The following is a 19,799-nucleotide window of genomic DNA, read 5'->3' on the forward strand; positions in this document are numbered from 1 at the left end:
ACACAGAAGGAAAAAGGGAAAAGAACTTATCTAGAGATGTGTTGGAGCAGACGATCCACCAAACTTCCAGAGCTCACACAAGGCAGAACTATAACAAAGGCTATAGGAAGAGGGAGGAATAAATATCCTCACCAATTACCTAATGAACAACACCTGGGAGGAGGTGGGATTCTGTTCAAACCCACAACAAAACAAACTGTCAGATCGAGTCACGTGCGGCAACTCTGACAGATCTCCTCAGAACACTCACAGGGCAGGGCGTGACAACGGCCCTATGGATAAACAGATTGTTGACACTCTATTGGAGCTACCGGGGTGTGAATAGTTTCAATGTTTCATCATTTGCATATCATTGACATGTCTATCGATCCTGTGACTTCCATAATTCCATGACTTTTCCTTTTTGTTGTTGCAATTTCAATGTTGAGGAGTGTATGAACTACAGCAGAAGCCCCTGTGGCTGCTGTGGGCTGCTCAAGAGGAATAAGACAAAAACATTAGTGTAGCCCATCTTTATTAAAAGCAATGTGAATTTGCACAGAGATAGCAGTGTAGAACCGACAACATCCATATGCGGCTTATGTTCTCCGCATTGGTGGTCACTGGTTAACCTTCACACTTCAGTAACATACTCAAAGGTTAATTGGTCCTTGGCTGTGGCAGATTGTGAGCCCCAGTGGGTACAGAGAGTGATGTGATTGATGATGTTCTTTGTATAGTGCCAACTCTACATGGGCATTAGCAAGTATGAGAGATAGCTACCAGTTTGAGGGCCTTGTCTTCATTGTACCTATCAGGGGTAAAAAGGAGTCCTCCTTTACAGGGTTGGGTGATGGAATGGCATGTGAACTTACCTATGATCTAAGTAAACATTGTTACTTACAGAGTCCCATTATATCTCAGCTCTATTTACTTTCTGATTGTAGGATTTAGGAATCTCCACATCGATGATCAGATTACCCTCTTGCAATATTCATGGATGAGTTTGATGGTGTTTGCTATGGGATGGAGGTCATACCAACATGTCAGTGGGCAGATGCTTTACTTTGCCCCAGACTTAATACTGAATGAGTAAGTATCTAAAATAGAATATACAGTACATTCACATGGATCCCAATGGTGCTGTAAGTTCAGATCTGTACAACTGTAAAGGCAAAAATAGCCTGTGTAGAGTGCAGGGAAGTGGTGATGTCCCCAACAGGAATGTCACAACTCAACTTTCTGATTAACAAACCGGCACAAGTCTTATTGGCATCAAGTCAATAAGAAGCCTCAAGCTTGACAGTTACACTCATGTAGACACACATAACATGCTGGTTACACATAGGTGGCCATAGTCTTTTTAACCACAACAATTACTATTTGTCTCCAGATTACAAAAATCTCTAAATTACAGTCCTCATGTCTGGTTGGGATACCAGTAGTGGTGTCTGTCTTGCAGGCCTGAGGTCGCTTTCCTGGGGGATGCTTGTGTCCGCCCTCACCAGGAAATTAGGGCTTAGTTGTGATAATGATTTGCTGTTATCACAGTTTCTGTTGTACAGTTCTCCTCAGTTACATCTTAGTTGGTCTGGAAGAGAACCAGTGTCTTATTAGCTGATATAGGGCACAGTTAAAAAAGCTTTTCCTAGCCCTGCAAGGTCTCCAATCTGCTCATTTTCAACCTCTCCTGACCATGCATTACCCCAGAGACTGTATGCCAGACACAAAAGATGCACACATACTCTTGTGCATGCCACCCTTGAGGTTTTGTTGCCTATCTAGTTCTATTTAACATATTTACAGCTCCCACAGAATGTTGCGGTGCCAAACATATACGCCCGAATGTCCCCGCATCACTGAGCTCCAACAACGGTCATCCCCACTACCTGTGGAATGGCAAGCAGGTCTTCATGTATGCTATCATTCTGGCTGTAATAACAGGATGTGGCCCTATTATGTTGTCCAGATTGACCTGTTGACACATACAAACACCACCACTATGTAGTAACATAATAACAACATGAACTGTCTGCTGTAGCTCTGTCAGATGGTTGTTTACATCTGGAAACTGCTGAGCCATTCCCATTGACTTGTATTGAGGCACAATACAAGTCTATGGCAGCCATGAACTGCAACATTATTTCTGTTAGGCTGTGCTTCTCCAGCTTCACCCCTCCGACTAGAAGGTTCTGGATTAGTTAGAAACTGTATACAAAGTAGAGCATTCCGATTTCACATGCATTTACAATTTTATAGCCTGGCAGATGGAAATCCGTATGATCTCATTATAGTCAGTGGGATCCATCAGGTGTTGTCGTCCATGAAGTGCCAGCTTATATGACCAGGCAGATCAGCGAACGTCACCAGCACAAATGTTAACAAAGCCTAATACAAACCTCAGAAGCTGCAGAACATTATAAAAGCGACAAGGGAACTACAAGTCTCATCATCACCAGATTGTTATTATTGGAAATTAGGGGGCAACACAGGGAGAGGTAAAAGTGGAGAGAACTACAACTCCCAGTATGTCCAAGCTGTTATTATTGTATACAAGTGGATATTACACAGAGAGAGTATAAGGCCGGATTCACATCACTGATCCGCCAGAAGAACACAAAAAAACAAAAAACAGATCCTATGCTTCAAGCATCAGTTACATACATTTGGCATCTGCTTGAGCCATTTCCGTCTGAGATTCGTTATTTTAGATGGAAAAAAGTTCTGCACGCAAAACAGAAAACTAAACAGTGATGTGAACCCAGCCTAAGAAGAGAGAACTACAACTCCCAATATGTCCAGATTATTATAGGGCATCATCCAGTTGTACTAGGTGATAACTTTAAAAGGAAATAACTATAACCCCCAGTATGGCCTGACCTATTATGGGGCATCAGTATACATTACAGAGAGGGGGTATACAAGAAGAGAACTACATCTCCCAGCATTGCCAGACTGTACTAGGGTATAAGTTTAAATTACATGGGGAGGGATGTAATAGGACAGAACTACAACTCCCAGCTGCTCTAGGACGTTATATGGGTCATCCCAGGACACCACTAACCTCACCTCCAGACACCACACAAAAGCTCCACCCCCTTACATCCCACAGGTCTTTCAATAGTCCTCTGCACTGGTCACATGATGATGACATCATCAAAGGTCCTTCAGACTTCTGCTGCTCTGCTATTTCTTGGCTTCCAGCACTTGTCACATGGTTGATGACATCACCAAAGGTCCTTCTCCACTTCTTACTTTTTCTTTTCAGAAGTAGCTATACAACTGTAATTAGTAGGCGGGACCTATCCTCCACTTCTGGGTCTATCTCTATTGGAGGTACGCCACTGCCCCCAGTAAAGAAGCACACTGGTTTACTGCAGACCTGACTCTCTGGACTTATTTCCCATTTGGGTGCACCACGCCTTACCATCCCCTCCGAAGAGCAGCAACACATGGTGACACCTCAATGGTGTCTGGGGAATGCAGCGTAGTGTTGGGGACACTTCAAATTTGTCACTGCACCCTCTTTCACAAAGGGTCAGGGTGTCGCCTGCAGAATATGGGCAGTTAGCATGGTACAAGACACCAACATTTTTCCAGAGATCGATGCTGTTCACTGAGTCTCAGTATAATAATTGTAACCTGTCTACATCACAGTCCTATACCTATGATTTGTTTCCTTAGACAGCGGATGAAAGATTCTTCTTTTTATGCCCTTTGCCTCTCAATGAGACAGCTGCCACAGGAGTTTGTAAAACTGCAAATCACCCACGAGGAATTCCTGTGCATGAAGGCTCTGCTACTCCTGAACACAAGTGAGTAATACGTGCGTGTACGGCTGTAGGGGGACAATGGCGCTAAGATGGTGTCGACATGAAAAAAGCACTGTTACCAGTGACTGCTCTACTGGGAGTTATATGATAAGTGCTGGAAATTTTTCTTTGTGAGTTTTGCAGTGAATCAATTTCAAATCCGCGAGTATTACATACTGTAGTAATTTTGCAGATTTTAAAACCTACATCGCTTCCTACAATCCACACTGATTTCTTTGTAAACCTAATTTACAAGTCTTATTGGCAACTTGTTCTAAACGGTTAATAAAGAAATTGACTTTTTGCAATTTTTGCATCTTAAAGCAGGTTATATTGGTGACCTATCATCAGGATAGGTCATCAATGGTCCAAAAGCCAGAACCCCCGCTGATCAGCCGCTCCATGCGAGCGGTTCTTTCTCTTCATTACTCTGCGTCTCATCTGGGAAGTGCAGTGTAATTGCGAGTACTTGCTCCGTTCACTTGAATGGAGCGAGTTCTTGTAATTACACTACGCCACCATTGCAAGGGAGACGACGCGTAGTGTAATGAAGAGGAAGCAGCGGTCACATGGAGAGCTGCCTTCTCTTCAAACAGATGATTGCCGGGGGTGCCGGGTGTCGGACCCCACCGATCAGATATTGATATACCCCTTTAAGCATTTTTGTTTTATGATGCACAACCCCTTTAAAGACTATGGAGCCACAGAAAGATCCATGCAAGCAATGCAGCCACTAAATTGAAATTTTTTTCTATATGCGGTGTGTATTTTCATTGTAGATGGACATTTAAAAAATCCAAGGGAGTAAATGGAAAAGTACTCATCAGCGGCCACATCTACTTTATCGTTACTCTGTGTCCAGACATTGTGCAGCAGGAGAAATATGTCTCTTGAGGAATGTCCATTAAAATAGCTGAGATTTCCCCTGAGGAGATATGAGATAAGACATACTGAGTGGAATCTTGAAATAGGCTTATACATAGAAATCTATTACACTGGTTGTAGATTAACTCGGGATGAGCGAACTTCTGTTTTAGAAGTTGGCGTTCAGGTTCTGGTTACCGCTGAATTGTGTTATGGATCCTGTGACCACGGACCATAACGCAATTCCAGGACGGAATGCGTAACGGAAAGCCTTTAGATGCCTTTCAGCGGTAACCAGAACCCGAACCCGAAAGTGAACTTCTAAAACAGAAGTTCGCTCATCCCTACTATTAACCCCTTCTCCCCAGCACTGTACATTTACATGCAGTAAGCAATTCACTAACGCAAACTGACGTGCAGGTACAGAGTAGTAAAAACTCAGTTCTTGGTCTTTTAACGCCCTAGATGCCCCAGTTACTAGTGATCTCAGTATCTGGAGGAGGATGGGAGTGGTAGTGGCTCTGGCTGTTACAGTCAATCAGAGAGGCTTTCCTCACACCGCTGCTCCCTAAGGTCGTGCAGTGAAAGGAGGGTGCACCCTTTGTTTTCCCCTGGGGGCTCCTGCCTGATGGTGGCTCTGATGTTGAGTGTTTGTATGGGTGCAAGGCAGGGTATGTAGGGTACAATGGCTGGCATATGGAGTAGAAGTCAGTAACCAGTCCACAGGTAGCAGAATAAACATTTGTCCTTACTGAAGTGCTTAATAGGAGTTGTAGTACATCCAACAATAGCAAACTTCCAACTGTACACAGTGCGCTTCTTTCCCAGATAATGATGTATGAATTTAGGAAAGGATGGAAGTTAAGACCCTATTTCACGCCATCCTCCATCGAATCTACACAGAGATTGTGCGGCCATGAACAAGGTCCAGGCTGGACCGAAACGTTGGCCACTATATGGTTGTTTAACTTGGATGGATAAAACTAAATAAATCCTTGACTACATTACAATTTTGGAGTGCCGTGGTATTTACATTTATTCCTTATGACCCTATTTCCCTCGCTATCTGTCTCAAGACTCTTCCTGCAGAATGGATAGTGGGCAATAGTATTCTTTCTGTGGCTGAAATGTCCACTGTGGCATACAGGGTTTTAAAGATACATGTGCCCCTCACTGCAGTAAAGTCGTAACAGCTTTGGGTAGCAGGTTACCTTACTGACTCCAGTGCTCGGCCATGCAGACACTAGGTTCTCTCCTTTGTCTTACTCCTTCCCTCCTTCTGTAGATCATGCAGAGATTGGCAAGTCTCTGTAGCTTTTGGGGCCTAATAAGAGGGAGCACAAGTCACAGCTTCCTCTCCCCTCCAAAATCTCCATGCAGATTGTGCAGATTGTGCCGATGCAGGAGCATTTGTCAGTGAAAAAAGGATTTTATTTTCAACATCCCTGCATTCTCCATCGCTCTATGCACAGTGCTCAGTGAGCCCTGTATGTGCAGATCAGAAAGTGACTATGCATGTGATCACCAGGTCCCAGGTGAACCAAGATGTCAACCATGGTTACAGGAGAAATCAGTAATAAAAAGGAAAAATGCAAAGAACTTAATGTTATGGGGTCAACATGTATAATAAAATAAAAAAGTAAGGCCTCATGCACACGACCGTTGTGTGCATCCGCGGCCATTGTTCCGTTTTCCGTTTTTTTCCGTGGACCCATTGACTTTCAATGGGTCAGTGGAAAAATCGGAAAATGCACCGTTTGGCATCTGCGTCCGTGATCCGTGTTTCCAGTCCGTGAAAAAAATATGACCTGTCCTATTTTTTTCATGCCCAATGGGTCCGTGAAAAATCACGGATGCACACAAGATTGTCCGTGATCCGTGTCCGTGATCCGTGTCCGTTTTTTCCTATCATTTCAAAGGCAAACTTGAATTTTTTTTTTTTTTTCATTTTTCATGTCCGTGGATCCTCCAAAAATCAAGGAAGACCCACGGAAGAAAAAACGGACACGGATCACGGAACAACGGAAACCGTTTTTGCGGACCGCAAAAAAAAAAGTCCGTGTGCATGAGGCCTTAATAAAATAATAATAAAAAAGACTCCACCATATTCCACACTGCAGCCTCTAGCCCGTTCCCCGGTGATTATAAAGTATATACTCTCCTATATTGAAATGACTGTGACAAGGAGCTTTAAAAAGGGACATAATTTAACATTATAGGAGGGAGGCGGGCACAAAGTGTAAAAAATAAAATAAAGAAAAATAAATAAACATAGCACACCACACTGCAGATTCTAGCCCAACCCCTGGCGACCATAACCCATACACCCTCTATATCAAAATTACCATTACAGAAAGGAAACACGCATTTTGTGCTATTAATAAAAATAGAAAGAAATGTGAAAAACATACTATTTTTAATTTTTTTTATATTTTCACAGGTATCAAAAGTAAAAACAAAAAACTACTAAAATAAAAATTATATAAAAATAGGCCCCGTGTATCACCAAAATTAAAAAAAGTTATGAATTTTAAAGACGCATGTACTGAAAAAAAACAACTAAAAAAGGTAACTAAAACAGAAAATGCACATAGTCAGGAAGAACAGTAAATGACCTGGTTTTGAACCGGTTAATAATAGTATTTTAGTTGCACTTTGTGCTATTTAAAAAAAACACTGAAATATGTGAAAAACAAACTACCATAATTTTTATGTTATGATATAAAAAATAATAAAACTAAAAAAATACTATAATAAAAATGGAGCCATAGTTGCCATATCTATTCTGTTCTTTGGGAGTTACAGAAACAGCCAAGCAAGGAAGCTGTTCTCATACCTCTCATAGAGGTGAATGGAGGGAGCCAAACATGAAAAGAAGCCACTTCTACACTAATTCTCCTCCTGAGTCTGTCTCGCTGTTTGGGAAGTATTTCCTGTGGTTATACCATCAATCCCTGTAATGGAATTACCCCTTTAAGTCTCTGTGAAACCAGAATCTGTTTTTTAGGGACAACCACTTAAAGAGGACCTTTCACTCGTATACAAACTAAAAACTAACTCCATCAGTGGGCAGAGCGGCGCCCAGGGATCCCCCTGCACTTACTAGTATGCCTGGCTATGAGCTGTGCGCTGCGATTGGCCAGCACTGCAGCAAGGGACACGCCTCCTACAAAAAAATCAGTCCAATACAACAGACGGAGCTGAGACACCGGAGCCTATACCGGGCGAACGGCGCGGTGCCCAGGCATACTAGTAAGTGCAGGGGGACCCCTGGGCGCCGCTCTGCCCACAGGTATAGTTAGTTTTTAGTTTGTATACGAGTGAAAGGTCCTCTTTAAGGGCTCATGCACACAAACGTATTTTCTTTCCGTGTCCGTTCCGTTTTTTGCAGACTGTATGTGGAACCATTCATTTCAATGGGTCCGCAAAAAATTAACGGATGTTACTTCTTGTGCATTACGTTTCCGTATGTCCGTTCCGCAAAAAATAGATCATGTCCTATTATTGTCCGCATTACGGACAGGGATAGGACTGTTCTATCAGGGGCCAGTTTTTCCGTTATGCAAAATACGGAATGTACAAGGACTTCATCCGTCCCTAACAAAGGCCCCTAGAGCTGTCCTGTGATAATGCCTATAAGTTTTAAATGCACAGGGCATAACGCATTTGAATATATACAGGGGCGTAGCTATAGGGGGTGCAGAGGTAGCAGTCACTACCGGGCCCAGGAGCCTGAGGGGCCCAAAGACCCTTGTACCTCATGAGAAGACACCTGTTTTATAGAAGGTGCATGCTGGTCAAGTTACACCTCTGGCTGGAGGGAAGGTGTTATAGGTCAATAATTTGGCATGGTGGGGGGGGCAGTTTAAATTTTTGCCTCAGGCAGCAGGAAGGCAATGTGCTTCCCTGCCCCTGGCCACAAAGCAATGAGGGATGGGGGGCCCAATCTAAACTCTTGCACCAGGGCCCATGAGCTTTTAGCTACGCCCCTGAATATATAGGTATTCCAATGAGAGTTCAAAGTAAAAGTTCCCCCAGTAGAACAAAAAAGGTTTAATTTAGGTAACATTCAAAACAAACCCACAAAAGTAAAAACAATAAATACATTAAAAAAAATGGATTAAGTATAAAAAAATATTAAATATATAAAAACTGGAAAGACAACTTTGGTATCTCCAAACAATCTGTAAATCAGAGTTAGGGCTCATGCATACGGCCGTGGCTGTATTGCGGCCCGCATACAGCGGGTGCGCAATAAACGGGGGCACCGGCCGTGTGCACCACGTATGCACCCTGCATCATGGATGTGGACCCATTTACTTGAAATGCAGTGCGGAACCGAGGCATGGATCGGAAGCCCACGGAAGCAATACGGAGTGCTTCCGTGGGTTTTCTGTCCATGCCTCCACGCCGCAAAAAAGTAATGCATGCACTACTTTTTTGCGGTAAGGACCGTCGCATGCGGATCGCGTACCCCATTCAAGTGAGAGCGCCCTCATGCTGTGTGCAGCGGAGGACCAGGAAGCGGTGAGTACAGAGCCTTCACCACTTCCCGGTCCTCCGGTACTAATGGGCGCTTCCATAATGGAAGCGCTCATTAGTATTCACCCCATAAAACGCAGGGACATTTTTCCCCAACTGAAGTGGGACCTTGGCCTTCTCTTGATAAACGTCTTCATTAACCAGTGCAGACCCAGGCTATTTCCATCCCATCCTGACCAGATGCATTTTCAGTTTTTTTAGTACATGAGTCTTCAAAAGTCATAACTTTTTTCTTTTTGCCATTCAACTTTTTTTCTTTTTGTGTTAAAATATATATATAAATGTATATTAGCATTTTTGGTTTTTACTATTATTTATTCATGGGAAATGTGATAAAAAAAGGGGAAAAATAGTCTGTTTCTAAGTTTTCCTTTTTTATGGCATAATGTGCAACTCAAATACATATTTTTATTTTGTCTGTATTTTTTTTTTTTTACACTTTGTGCTCCCCATAAGGTCATACAAGACCTTTGGGGGACATTTAACATGATATTTTTTTTTAATATATATTATTATTTTTGCTGATTTCTCAGAGAGATTGCACAGGGCTGTATAGCCTCACTGTAGAGATGACCTGGGTTTGCTAAGATCCAGCAGATCATACAGATACCCAGCCCTCGGTGATCATATGATCCATAGCACTGGATGCTTCCTGATCTGTACATGCAGCTCTTATTGATCTACACAATTAGCGCAAAGCTGCCATCTCTGTAGGGACGCCTGGGGATACGGTATAGTCAATGGGCATTCTGGAAACCGTTAATAGAGGTGAATTGAGATTACTGCTGGTTTCCTGCTACTGGAGAAATTGTGGGGCCTCTAATGTTAGAACATTTTGAACTATGTTGTTATGTCACGTCACGTGTCTGTCATTGGGAAGTGCTAAACCGCTGTCTGTTTCCAAGGGCAACCAGTCGAATTCTGAAGGTAGCTATTAAAAACTATGAACTAACCAAAAATGTGTATAGGTATTTGACTTTTACATGGATTTTTAACTTGAAATAAAAAAATTGGAATCACATGTACCAGTAGCTGTTGTGACTATATAGACAGTCATTCTTAGTTTATATACTGTAGGAACTTCTGTCTTTTTTCCTTAGTTCCTTTAGAGGGTCTTAAAAGCCAAAGTCTTTTTGATGAGATGAGGTCAAACTACATAAGAGAGCTGGCGAAAGCGATTAGCCTAAGACATAAAGGAGTTGTTGCGAGTTCCCAGAGGTTCTATCATCTTACAAAAGTTATGGACTCCATGCATGAGGTTAGTACGTCCTCCTCATCTCGTGTGTCCACTTTATTTTACCATTCAGTGATATCTCACCAACTCATAGTTGGATTTTGTTGAAATTTTATTTTTAACATAAAACATAAAAAAAAAATTAAGTTTAATGAGGGCCATTTAGTTCTGCCTGCTTTGGGCAACAATAAATTTAGAAACCCAGCTGCTAAAATCCTGAATTCGTCCTTGTATATTGGACACATTTACAAGTATAGTAGGGCTATGTTTATGTCCTACATATCCCTTCAGGTAACCTTGACCCTCTGAATTCTACTCTTCCTTATCTACAACATTTTAGATTTTAGATGGCTAAGTACATTCTTGGCAAAAAAAAAAAAAAAAAAGTAAAAAACAAACTTTATCTATAAATGTTCTCTGTGGACATCTAAACACATGCAGACTAGTCTTACGATACTAAGGGTCACCTTCCATCTATACAGAAAGCTGTCAATAGCAACTGCGGTATATAAGTGGTGTGACAGAGTGACCAGCACCCCTATCAGGCACCCCATGAGCCGATGAGTAACTATGGTCTAACAGGCCTTATAATGGCTTCCAGGTCTGCCATCTCAGGAAGCCTATTAAAGGGGTAGGATACGCCATCAGTTTCAGCTGGGTTGGATCCCATATCTCTATTTATCAGGGTGGCATTGCTATCTCTAGGGCTGGAGAAAATGCCTATGGTTGATGTGACTGTCATATCCCGAATACCTATTGTAACCAGGACATTAGTAGCTCAAAATTGGAAATCCACTAATCTCCCTATAGTAGAGGAGATAGTCGGTAGAGTGCAAAATTACTGCACAATGGAAGGTCTTATTGCCACCCAACTTGGTAAATCATCTATGGTCAGGGAGAGGTGGGAGAAATAGTCCATATTCATGAGATCTCACAGGGCTTGAGACTGCTTTGCAAGGAGAAAATTTCATTTTTTCTTTTTCTACTTTTCTCCACTTTCTGTTATCCTGTAACTACTTTTATCTACATAATGATCAATACATAACTAGGTCCCAGCTGTGAGACATTTAAGGTTGCTTTGACAATATTGTTGTACCTTTACTAGGCAATTTATGTTCATGGTCATGTTACTTCTTAGTAATCCGCTTTTGACTGTATATGTTTTAATGTAAAAAAAAACCTCAATAAAAGTCATTAAAAAAAATATACAACTCCAACCCTTATGCAGATACATTGTTATGGCTTTTGGAATGCAATGATGAAACAAATGATTTTTCCTTAAGCCACTACTGCTAAAAGTTTTAATTCTCTGGCCAATTAGAAATGTACATTATGTAATTAACAGTGTAGCCGTTTGTAACCGTTGTGAGGATAATCTTTATAGCGGTGGTATTAATTGTGAGTTATCCTCTCACCTCTGGACCTCATCCGTGTCATGATACTGACACTCTGACTCCCCTACTGCCCCACCCTTTTATTCGTACAGACAGGAAGTTAGTTTCACGTAGTTGCCAAATGTCCCGAAATTTCAGGGACTGTCCCGACAAATTCAAGCCGTCCCAGACTTAAAAAGGGCAGGCAAATGATAACTCGGTCCATAAACGTGCGTTTCCGGGCGGAGTCTAGGCATTCGCAGGAGGGGTTTTGCATGCCCTGATTTTACCAATCACATTGGTAAGTATGGTTTCAGTATTCAATCCTATGAGCCTGACGAGGCTGCCATAGGAATGAATAGAGAAACTGACATTCTCTCCACAAAAGATGCTGTTGCAGTGTTCCACTGCTATAGTAGTGTGTCACTGCAAATGGGTTTTCTGTGCATTTCCTGTATTTATGCCACAAAATGGTCAAAAATTGGATTTATTGTGCATTTATGTATTCTATATGTAAGATGCTGTAAGAGTTTATAGGCCAGTTGGTAGGTGGGGTTGTATATGTCTCCCCATAGGAGACAGTGGATATCTATGCAGCACAGTGTGCTGAGGCAGCAGAACGCAGCTCTGAAAAAAAGTTTAACAGCAGCAAAAATGGAAAAGAGAACTTGAAAAGCATCTAAGTGTTGAGAGGAGGTGTGTGTAGAAGCTCTGTGGAGATAAACTGCTTAAAAAAGTAGCTTATAGACTCCATAGCATTTTCCAAAAGGTGAGAGGCTTCCAGCCCTGGACAAGCTAAAAAATTTAGAATCCAGGTATTCCCACCATATTAAATCTCGCATTGGAAACCCATAATAACATTAACTGCGAGAATGCTAACTGACATTGAGGTCTGCCCTGTGGTTGCATAGAGAAAGTGAGACGTTCTGCACGCCTATTACTGAATGTTTATGCAAAAGTCAGCTAGAGAAGTGCAGTGTGAGGAGAATTCTTTTAAAGAAACATCTTGGCCTATTAACTGTTACTTCAGCCATGTAAACTGTGAGATCTGTGGAAATTGTGCAGTGGCCGGGTTTGGGGTGGCCACAACGCTACGCTGGGTCCCACGGACACCTTCGAGGTGTCACCACGTGTTGCTGCTCTTCAGTAGGGATGTTAAGGCGTGGTGCACCCCAATGCGAAATAACTCCAGAGAGTCAGGGTCTGCATTAAACCAGGGTGCTTCTTTATTGGAGGAATTCAGGAACAAAACAATACAGGACATTTGGGCTGGCTTCTCCAGTCTCCTCCCTGGCATTAAAGAAGAGTTTGATGCTGAGGAAAGGCCTGAGCTAGCTATTCCTCTTTCTATTTAGAAGGCTGGTACCCTGGTCCAAGACTGGTGATCCAGGGTCTGTGGCAGCGTATCCCCATCTCAGCGTCTTCTTCTGGTCACTGAGTAGTCTGGCAGAGTCTCCTCCCTGGCAGAAGAAGGGTTTGATGCTGAGGAAAGGCCTGAGCTAGCTGTCCCTCTCTGAAAAGGCTGGCATCCTGGTCAAGGGCCCACTGTCTGTGGCTCAGTATTCCGGGTGGTTCCTTGATCACAGGGCTAGTGACTAGGGATGAGCGAACTCGAACTGTATAGTTCGGGTTCGTACCGAATTTTGGGGTGTCCGTGACACGGACCCGAACCCGGACATTTTCGTAAAAGTCCGGGTTCGGTGTTCGTCGCTTTCTTGGCGCTTTTGTGACGCTTTCTTTGGCGCTTTTTGAAAGGCTGCAAAGCAGCCAATCAACAAGCGTCATACTACTTGCCCCAAGAGGCCATCACAGCCATGCCTACTATTGGCATGGCTGTGATTGGCCAGAGCACCATGTGACCCAGCCTCTATTTAAGCTGGAGTCACATAGCGCCGCCCGTCACTCTGCTCTGATTAGCGTAGGGAGAGGTTGCGGCTGCGACAGTAGGGCGAGATTAGGCAGATTAACTCCTCCAAAGGACTTGATTATTGATCGAGCTGCAGCTGTGGGTCATTGAGCTGCTGATACTCAATTGCTCACTGTTTTTAGGCTGCCCAGACCGTTTGTCAGTCACATTTTTCTGGGGTGATCGGCGGCCATTTTGTGTCTTGTGGTGCGCCAGCACAAGCTGCGACCAAGTGCATTTAACCCTCAATGGTGTGGTTGTTTTTTGGCTAAAGCCTACATCAGGGTGAAGCTATCACACCAAGTGCATTTAACCAGCAATAGTCTGTTCATTTTTTGGCCATATACTACATCAGGGGCAAGCTGCGCCCGTCACCAAGTGCATTTAACCCTCAGTAGTGTGGTTGGTCAAGCTGTGACACCAAGTGCATTTAACCAGCAATAGTCTGTTCATTTTTTGGCCATATACTACATCAGGGGCAAGCTGCGCCCGTCACCAAGTGCATTTAACCCTCAGTAGTGTGGTTGGTCAAGCTGTCACACCAAGTGCATTTAACCAGCAATAGTCTGTTCATTTTTTGGCCATATACTACATCAGGGGCAAGCTGCGCCTGTCACCAAGTGCATTTAACCCTCAATGGTGTGGTTGTTTTTTGGCTAAAGCCTACATCAGGGTGAAGCTGTCACACCAAGTGCATTTAACCAGCAATAGTCTGTTTATGTTTTGGCCATATACTACATCAGGGGCAAGCTGCGCCCGTCACCAAGTGCATTTTACCAGCAATAGTCTGTTCATTTTTTGGCCATATACTACATCAGGGGCAAGCTGCGACCGTCACCAAGTGCATTTAACCCTCAGTAGTGTGGTTGGTCAAGCTATCACACCAAGTGCATTTAACCAGCAATAGTCTGTTCATTTTTTGGCCATATACTAAATCAGGGGCAAGCTGCGCCCGTCACCAAGTGCATTTAACCAGCAATAGTCTGTTCATTTTTTGGCCATATACTACATCAGGGGCAAGCTGCGCCCGTCACCAAGTGCATTTAACCCTCAGTAGTGTGGTTGGTCAAGCTGTGACACCAAGTGCATTTAACCAGCAATAGTCTGTTCATTTTTTGGCCATATACTACATCAGGGGCAAGCTGCGCCCGTCACCAAGTGCATTTAACCAGCAATAGTGTGGTTATTTTTTGGCCATATCCCAGTCTAATTCTGTCACTAAATCCATACCGGTCACCCAGCGCCTAAATACTAGGTCTCAAATTTCTATCCCGCTAAATCTCTCGTTACCGCTGTCCTGTTGTGGCTGGGAAAGTTATTTAGTGTCTGTCAAAGCACATTTTTTGTTCTGGGTTGAAATACAATTCCCAATTTAGCAATTTCATAATTTAGTGGTTTCTGCTGTATCAGAGCTATTTGAAATCTATCCCTAAAAGGGTATATAATATTCAAGGTGCACATTGGGTCATTCAGAATAACTTCACACACACGCTACTGTGCATTTCCAAGTCCAATTCTGTTAGTAAATCCATACCGGTCACCCAGCGCCTAAATACTAGGCCTCAAATTTATATCCCGCTTAATTTGAATACAATACATTGGGCCAAATAATATTTTTGTTGTTGTGGTGAACCATAACAATGAGGAAAACATCTAGTAAGGGACGCAGACGTGGACATGGTCGTGGTGATGTTAGTGGACCCTCTGGTGCTGGGAGAGGACGTGGCCGTTCTGCCACATCCACACGTCCTAGTGTACCAACTACCTCAGGTCCCAGTAGCCGCCAGAATTTACAGCGATATATGGTGGGGCCCAATGCCGTTCTAAGGATGGTAAGGCCTGAGCAGGTACAGGCATTAGTCAATTGGGTGGCCGACAGTGGATCCAGCACGTTCACATTATCTCCCACCCAGTCTTCTGCAGAAAGCGCACAGATGGCGCCTGAAAACCAACCCCATCAGTCTGTCACATCACCCCCATGCATACCAGGGAAACTGTCTCAGCCTCAAGTTATGCAGCAGTCTCTTATGCTGTTTGAAGACTCCGCTGGCAGGGTTTCCCAAGGGCATCCACCTAGCCCTTCCCCAGCGGTGAAAGACATAGAATGCACTGACGCACAACCACTTATGTTTCCTGATGATGAGGACATGGGAATACCACCTCAGCATGTCTCTGATGATGACGAAACACAGGTGCCAACTGCTGCGTCTTTCTGCAGTGTGCAGACTGAACAGGAGGTCAGGGATCAAGACTGGGTGGAAGACGATGCAGGGGACGATGAGGTCCTAGACCCCACATGGAATGAAGGTCGTGCCACTGACTTTCACAGTTCGGAGGAAGAGGCAGTGGTGAGACCGAGCCAACAGCGTAGCAAAAGAGGGAGCAGTGGGCAAAAGCAGAACACCCGCCGCCAAGAGACTCCGCCTGCTACTGACCGCCGCCATCTGGGACCGAGCACCCCAAAGGCAGCTTCAAGGAGTTCCCTGGCATGGCACTTCTTCAAACAATGTGCTGACGACAAGACCCGAGTGGTTTGCACGCTGTGCCATCAGAGCCTGAAGCGAGGCATTAACGTTCTGAACCTTAGCACAACCTGCATGACCAGGCACCTGCATGCAAAGCATGAACTGCAGTGGAGTAAACACCTTAAAACCAAGGAAGTCACTCAGGCTCCCCCTGCTACCTCTTCTGCTGCTGCCGCCTCGGCCTCATCTGCTGCTGCCGCCTCGGCCTCTTCCTCCGCCTCTGGAGGAACGTTGGCACCTGCCGCCCAGCAAACAGGGGATGTACCACCAACACCACCACCACCACCTCCGTCACCAAGCGTCTCAACCATGTCACACGGCAGCGTTCAGCTCTCCATCTCACAAACATTTGAGAGAAAGCGTAAATTCCCACCTAGCCACCCTCGATCCCTGGCCCCGAATGCCAGCATTTCTAAACTACTGGCCTATGAAATGCTGTCATTTAGGCTGGTGGACACAGACAGCTTCAAACAGCTCATGTCGCTTGCTGTCCCACAGTATGTTGTTCCCAGCCGCCACTACTTCTCCAAGAGAGCCGTGCCTTCCCTGCACAACCAAGTATCCGATAAAATCAAGTGTGCACTGCGCAACGCCATCTGTAGCAAGGTCCACCTAACCACAGATACGTGGACCAGTAAGCACGGCCAGGGACGCTATATCTCCCTAACTGCACACTGGGTAAATGTAGTGGCAGCTGGGCCCCAGGCGGAGAGCTGTTTGGCGCACGTCCTTCCGCCGCCAAGGATCGCAGGGCAACATTCTTTGCCTCCTGTTGCCACCTCCTCCTTCTCGGCTTCCTCCTCCTCCTCTTCTTCCACCTGCTCATCCAGTCAGCCACACACCTTCACCACCAACTTCAGCACAGCCCGGGGTAAACGTCAGCAGGCCATTCTGAAACTCATATGTTTGGGGGACAGGCCCCACACCGCACAGGAGTTGTGGCGGGGTATAGAACAACAGACCGACGAGTGGTTGCTGCCGGTGAGCCTCAAGCCCGGCCTGGTGATGTGTGATAATGGGCGAAATCTCGTTGCAGCTCTGGGACTAGCCAATTTGACGCACATCCCTTGCTTGGCGCATGTGCTGAATTTGGTGGTGCAGAAGTTCATACACAACTACCCCGACATGTCAGAGCTGCTGCATAAAGTGCGGGCCGTCTGTTCGCGCTTCCGGCGTTCACATCCTGCTGCTGCTCGCCTGTCTGCGCTACAGCGTAACTTCGGCCTTCCCGCTCACCGCCTCATATGCGACGTGCCCACCAGGTGGAACTCCACCTTGCACATGCTGGACAGACTGTGCGAGCAGCAGCAGGCCATAGTGGAGTTTCAGCTGCAGCACGCACGGGTCAGTCGCACTACAGAACAGCACCACTTCACCACCAATGACTGGGCCTCCATGCGAGACCTGTGTGCCCTGTTGCGCTGTTTCGAGTACTCCACCAACATGGCCAGTGGCGATGACGCCGTTATCAGCGTTACAATACCACTTCTATGTCTCCTTGAGAAAACACTTAGGGCGATGATGGAAGAGGAGGTGGCCCAGGAGGAGGAGGAGGAGGAGGAGGAAGAGGGGTCATTTTTAGCACTTTCAGGCCAGTCTCTTCGAAGTGACTCAGAGGGAGGTTTTTGGCAACAGCAGAGGCCAGGTACAAATGTGGCCAGCCAGGGCCCACTACTTGAGGACGAGGAGGAGGTGGAGGAGGATGAGGATGAAGCATGGTCACAGCGGGGTGGCACCCAACGCAGCTCGGGTCCATCACTGGTGCGTGGCTGGGGGGAAAGGCAGGACGATGACGATACGCCTCCCACAGAGGACAGCTTGTCCTTACCCCTGGGCAGCCTGGCACACATGAGCGACTACATGCTGCAGTGCCTGCGCAACGACAGCAGAGGTGCCCACATTTTAACCTGTGCGGACTACTGGGTTGCCACCCTGCTGGATCCACGCTACAAAGACAATGTGCCCACCTTACTTCCTGCACTGGAGCGTGATAGGAAGATGCGCGAGTACAAGCGAACGTTGGTAGACGCGCTACTGAGAGCATTCCCAAATGTCACAGGGGAACAAGTGGAAGCCCAAGGCCAAGGCAGAGGAGGAGCAAGAGGTCGCCAAGGCAGCTGTGTCAATGCCAGCTCCTTTGAGGGCAGGGTTAGCATGGCAGAGATGTGGAAAACTTTTGTCAACACGCCACAGCTAACTGCACCACCACCTGATACGCAACGTGTTAGCAGGAGGCAACATTTCACTAACATGGTGGAACAGTACATGTGCACACCCCTCCACGTACTGACTGATGGTTCGGCCCCATTCAACTTCTGGGTCTCTAAATTGTCCACGTGGCCAGAGCTAGCCTTTTATGCCTTGGAGGTGCTGGCCTGCCCGGCGGCCAGCGTTTTGTCTGAACGTGTATTCAGCACGGCAGGGGGCGTCATTACAGACAAACGCAGCCGCCTGTCTACAGCCAATGTGGACAAGCTGACGTTCATAAAAATGAACCAGGCATGGATCCCACAGGATCTGTCCGTCCCTTGTCCAGATTAGACATTAACTACCTCCCCTTAACCATATATTATTGGACTCCAGGGCACTTCCTCATTCAATCCTATTTTTATTTTCATTTTACCATTATATTGCGAGGCTACCCAAAGTTGAATGAACCTCTCCTCTGTCTGGGTGCCGGGGCCTAAATATATGCCAATGGACTGTTCCAATGTTGGGTGACGTGAAGCCTGATTCTCTGCTATGACATGCAGAATGATTCTCTGCTGACATGAAGCCAGATCCTCTGTTACGGGACCTCTCTCCTCTGCCTGGGTGCTGGGCCTAAATTTATGAAAATGGACTCTTACAGTGGTGGGTGACGTGAAGCCTGATTCTCTGCTATGATATGAAGACTGATTCTCTGCTGACATGAAGCCAGATTGTCTGTTACGGGACCTCTCTTCTCTGCCTGGGTGCTGGGCCTAAATATATGCCAATAGACTGTTGCAGTGGTGGCTGACGTGAAGCCTCATTCTCTGCTATGACATGCAGACTGATTCTCTGCTGACATGAAGCCAGATTGTCTGTTACGGGACCTCTCTCCTCTGCCTGTGTGCTGGGCCTAAATATATGCCAATGGACTGTTGCAGTGGTGGCTGACGTGAAGCCTCATTCTCTGCTATGACATGCAGACTAATTCTCTGCTGACATGAAGCCAGATTGTCTGTTACGGGACCTCTCTCCTCTGCCTGGGTGCTGGGCCTAAATTTATGAAAATGGACTCTTACAGTGGTGGGTGACGTGAAGCCTGATTCTCTGCTATGACATGAAGACTGATTCTCTGCTGACATGAAGCCAGATTGTCTGTTACGGGACCTCTCTCCTCTGCCTGGGTGCTGGGCCTAAATATATGACAATGGACTGTTCCAATGTTGGGTGACGTGAAGCCTGATTCTCTGCTATGACATGCAGACTAATTCTCTGCTGACATGAAGCCAGATTCTCTGTTACGGGACCTCTCTCCTCTGCCTGGGTTCCGGGGCCTAAATATCTGAGAATGGACTGTTCCAGTGGTGGGTGACG

At 45.4% G+C, this 19,799-nt stretch overlaps 1 protein-coding gene across 2 annotated transcripts in view; it reads left to right on the forward strand.

The window, feature by feature from the left end:
• PGR (progesterone receptor) overlaps window positions 1-19,799 on the forward strand; it is a 142,703-nt gene that overhangs the window by 104,233 nt on the left and 18,671 nt on the right. The window contains exons 5-7 of one of the 2 annotated variants that reach the window (XM_044285669.1): window positions 927-1,071; window positions 3,664-3,794; window positions 10,298-10,455. In XM_044285669.1, coding sequence (XP_044141604.1) covers window positions 927-1,071; window positions 3,664-3,794; window positions 10,298-10,455 — 434 coding nt within the window. The remainder of the gene's footprint in view (window positions 1-926; window positions 1,072-3,663; window positions 3,795-10,297; window positions 10,456-19,799) is intronic. The other variant, XM_044285670.1, reaches the window with a different exon arrangement.

This window comes from Bufo gargarizans, chromosome 3 (assembly GCF_014858855.1).
Source record: "Bufo gargarizans isolate SCDJY-AF-19 chromosome 3, ASM1485885v1, whole genome shotgun sequence".
Taxonomy (NCBI): domain Eukaryota; kingdom Metazoa; phylum Chordata; class Amphibia; order Anura; family Bufonidae; genus Bufo; species Bufo gargarizans.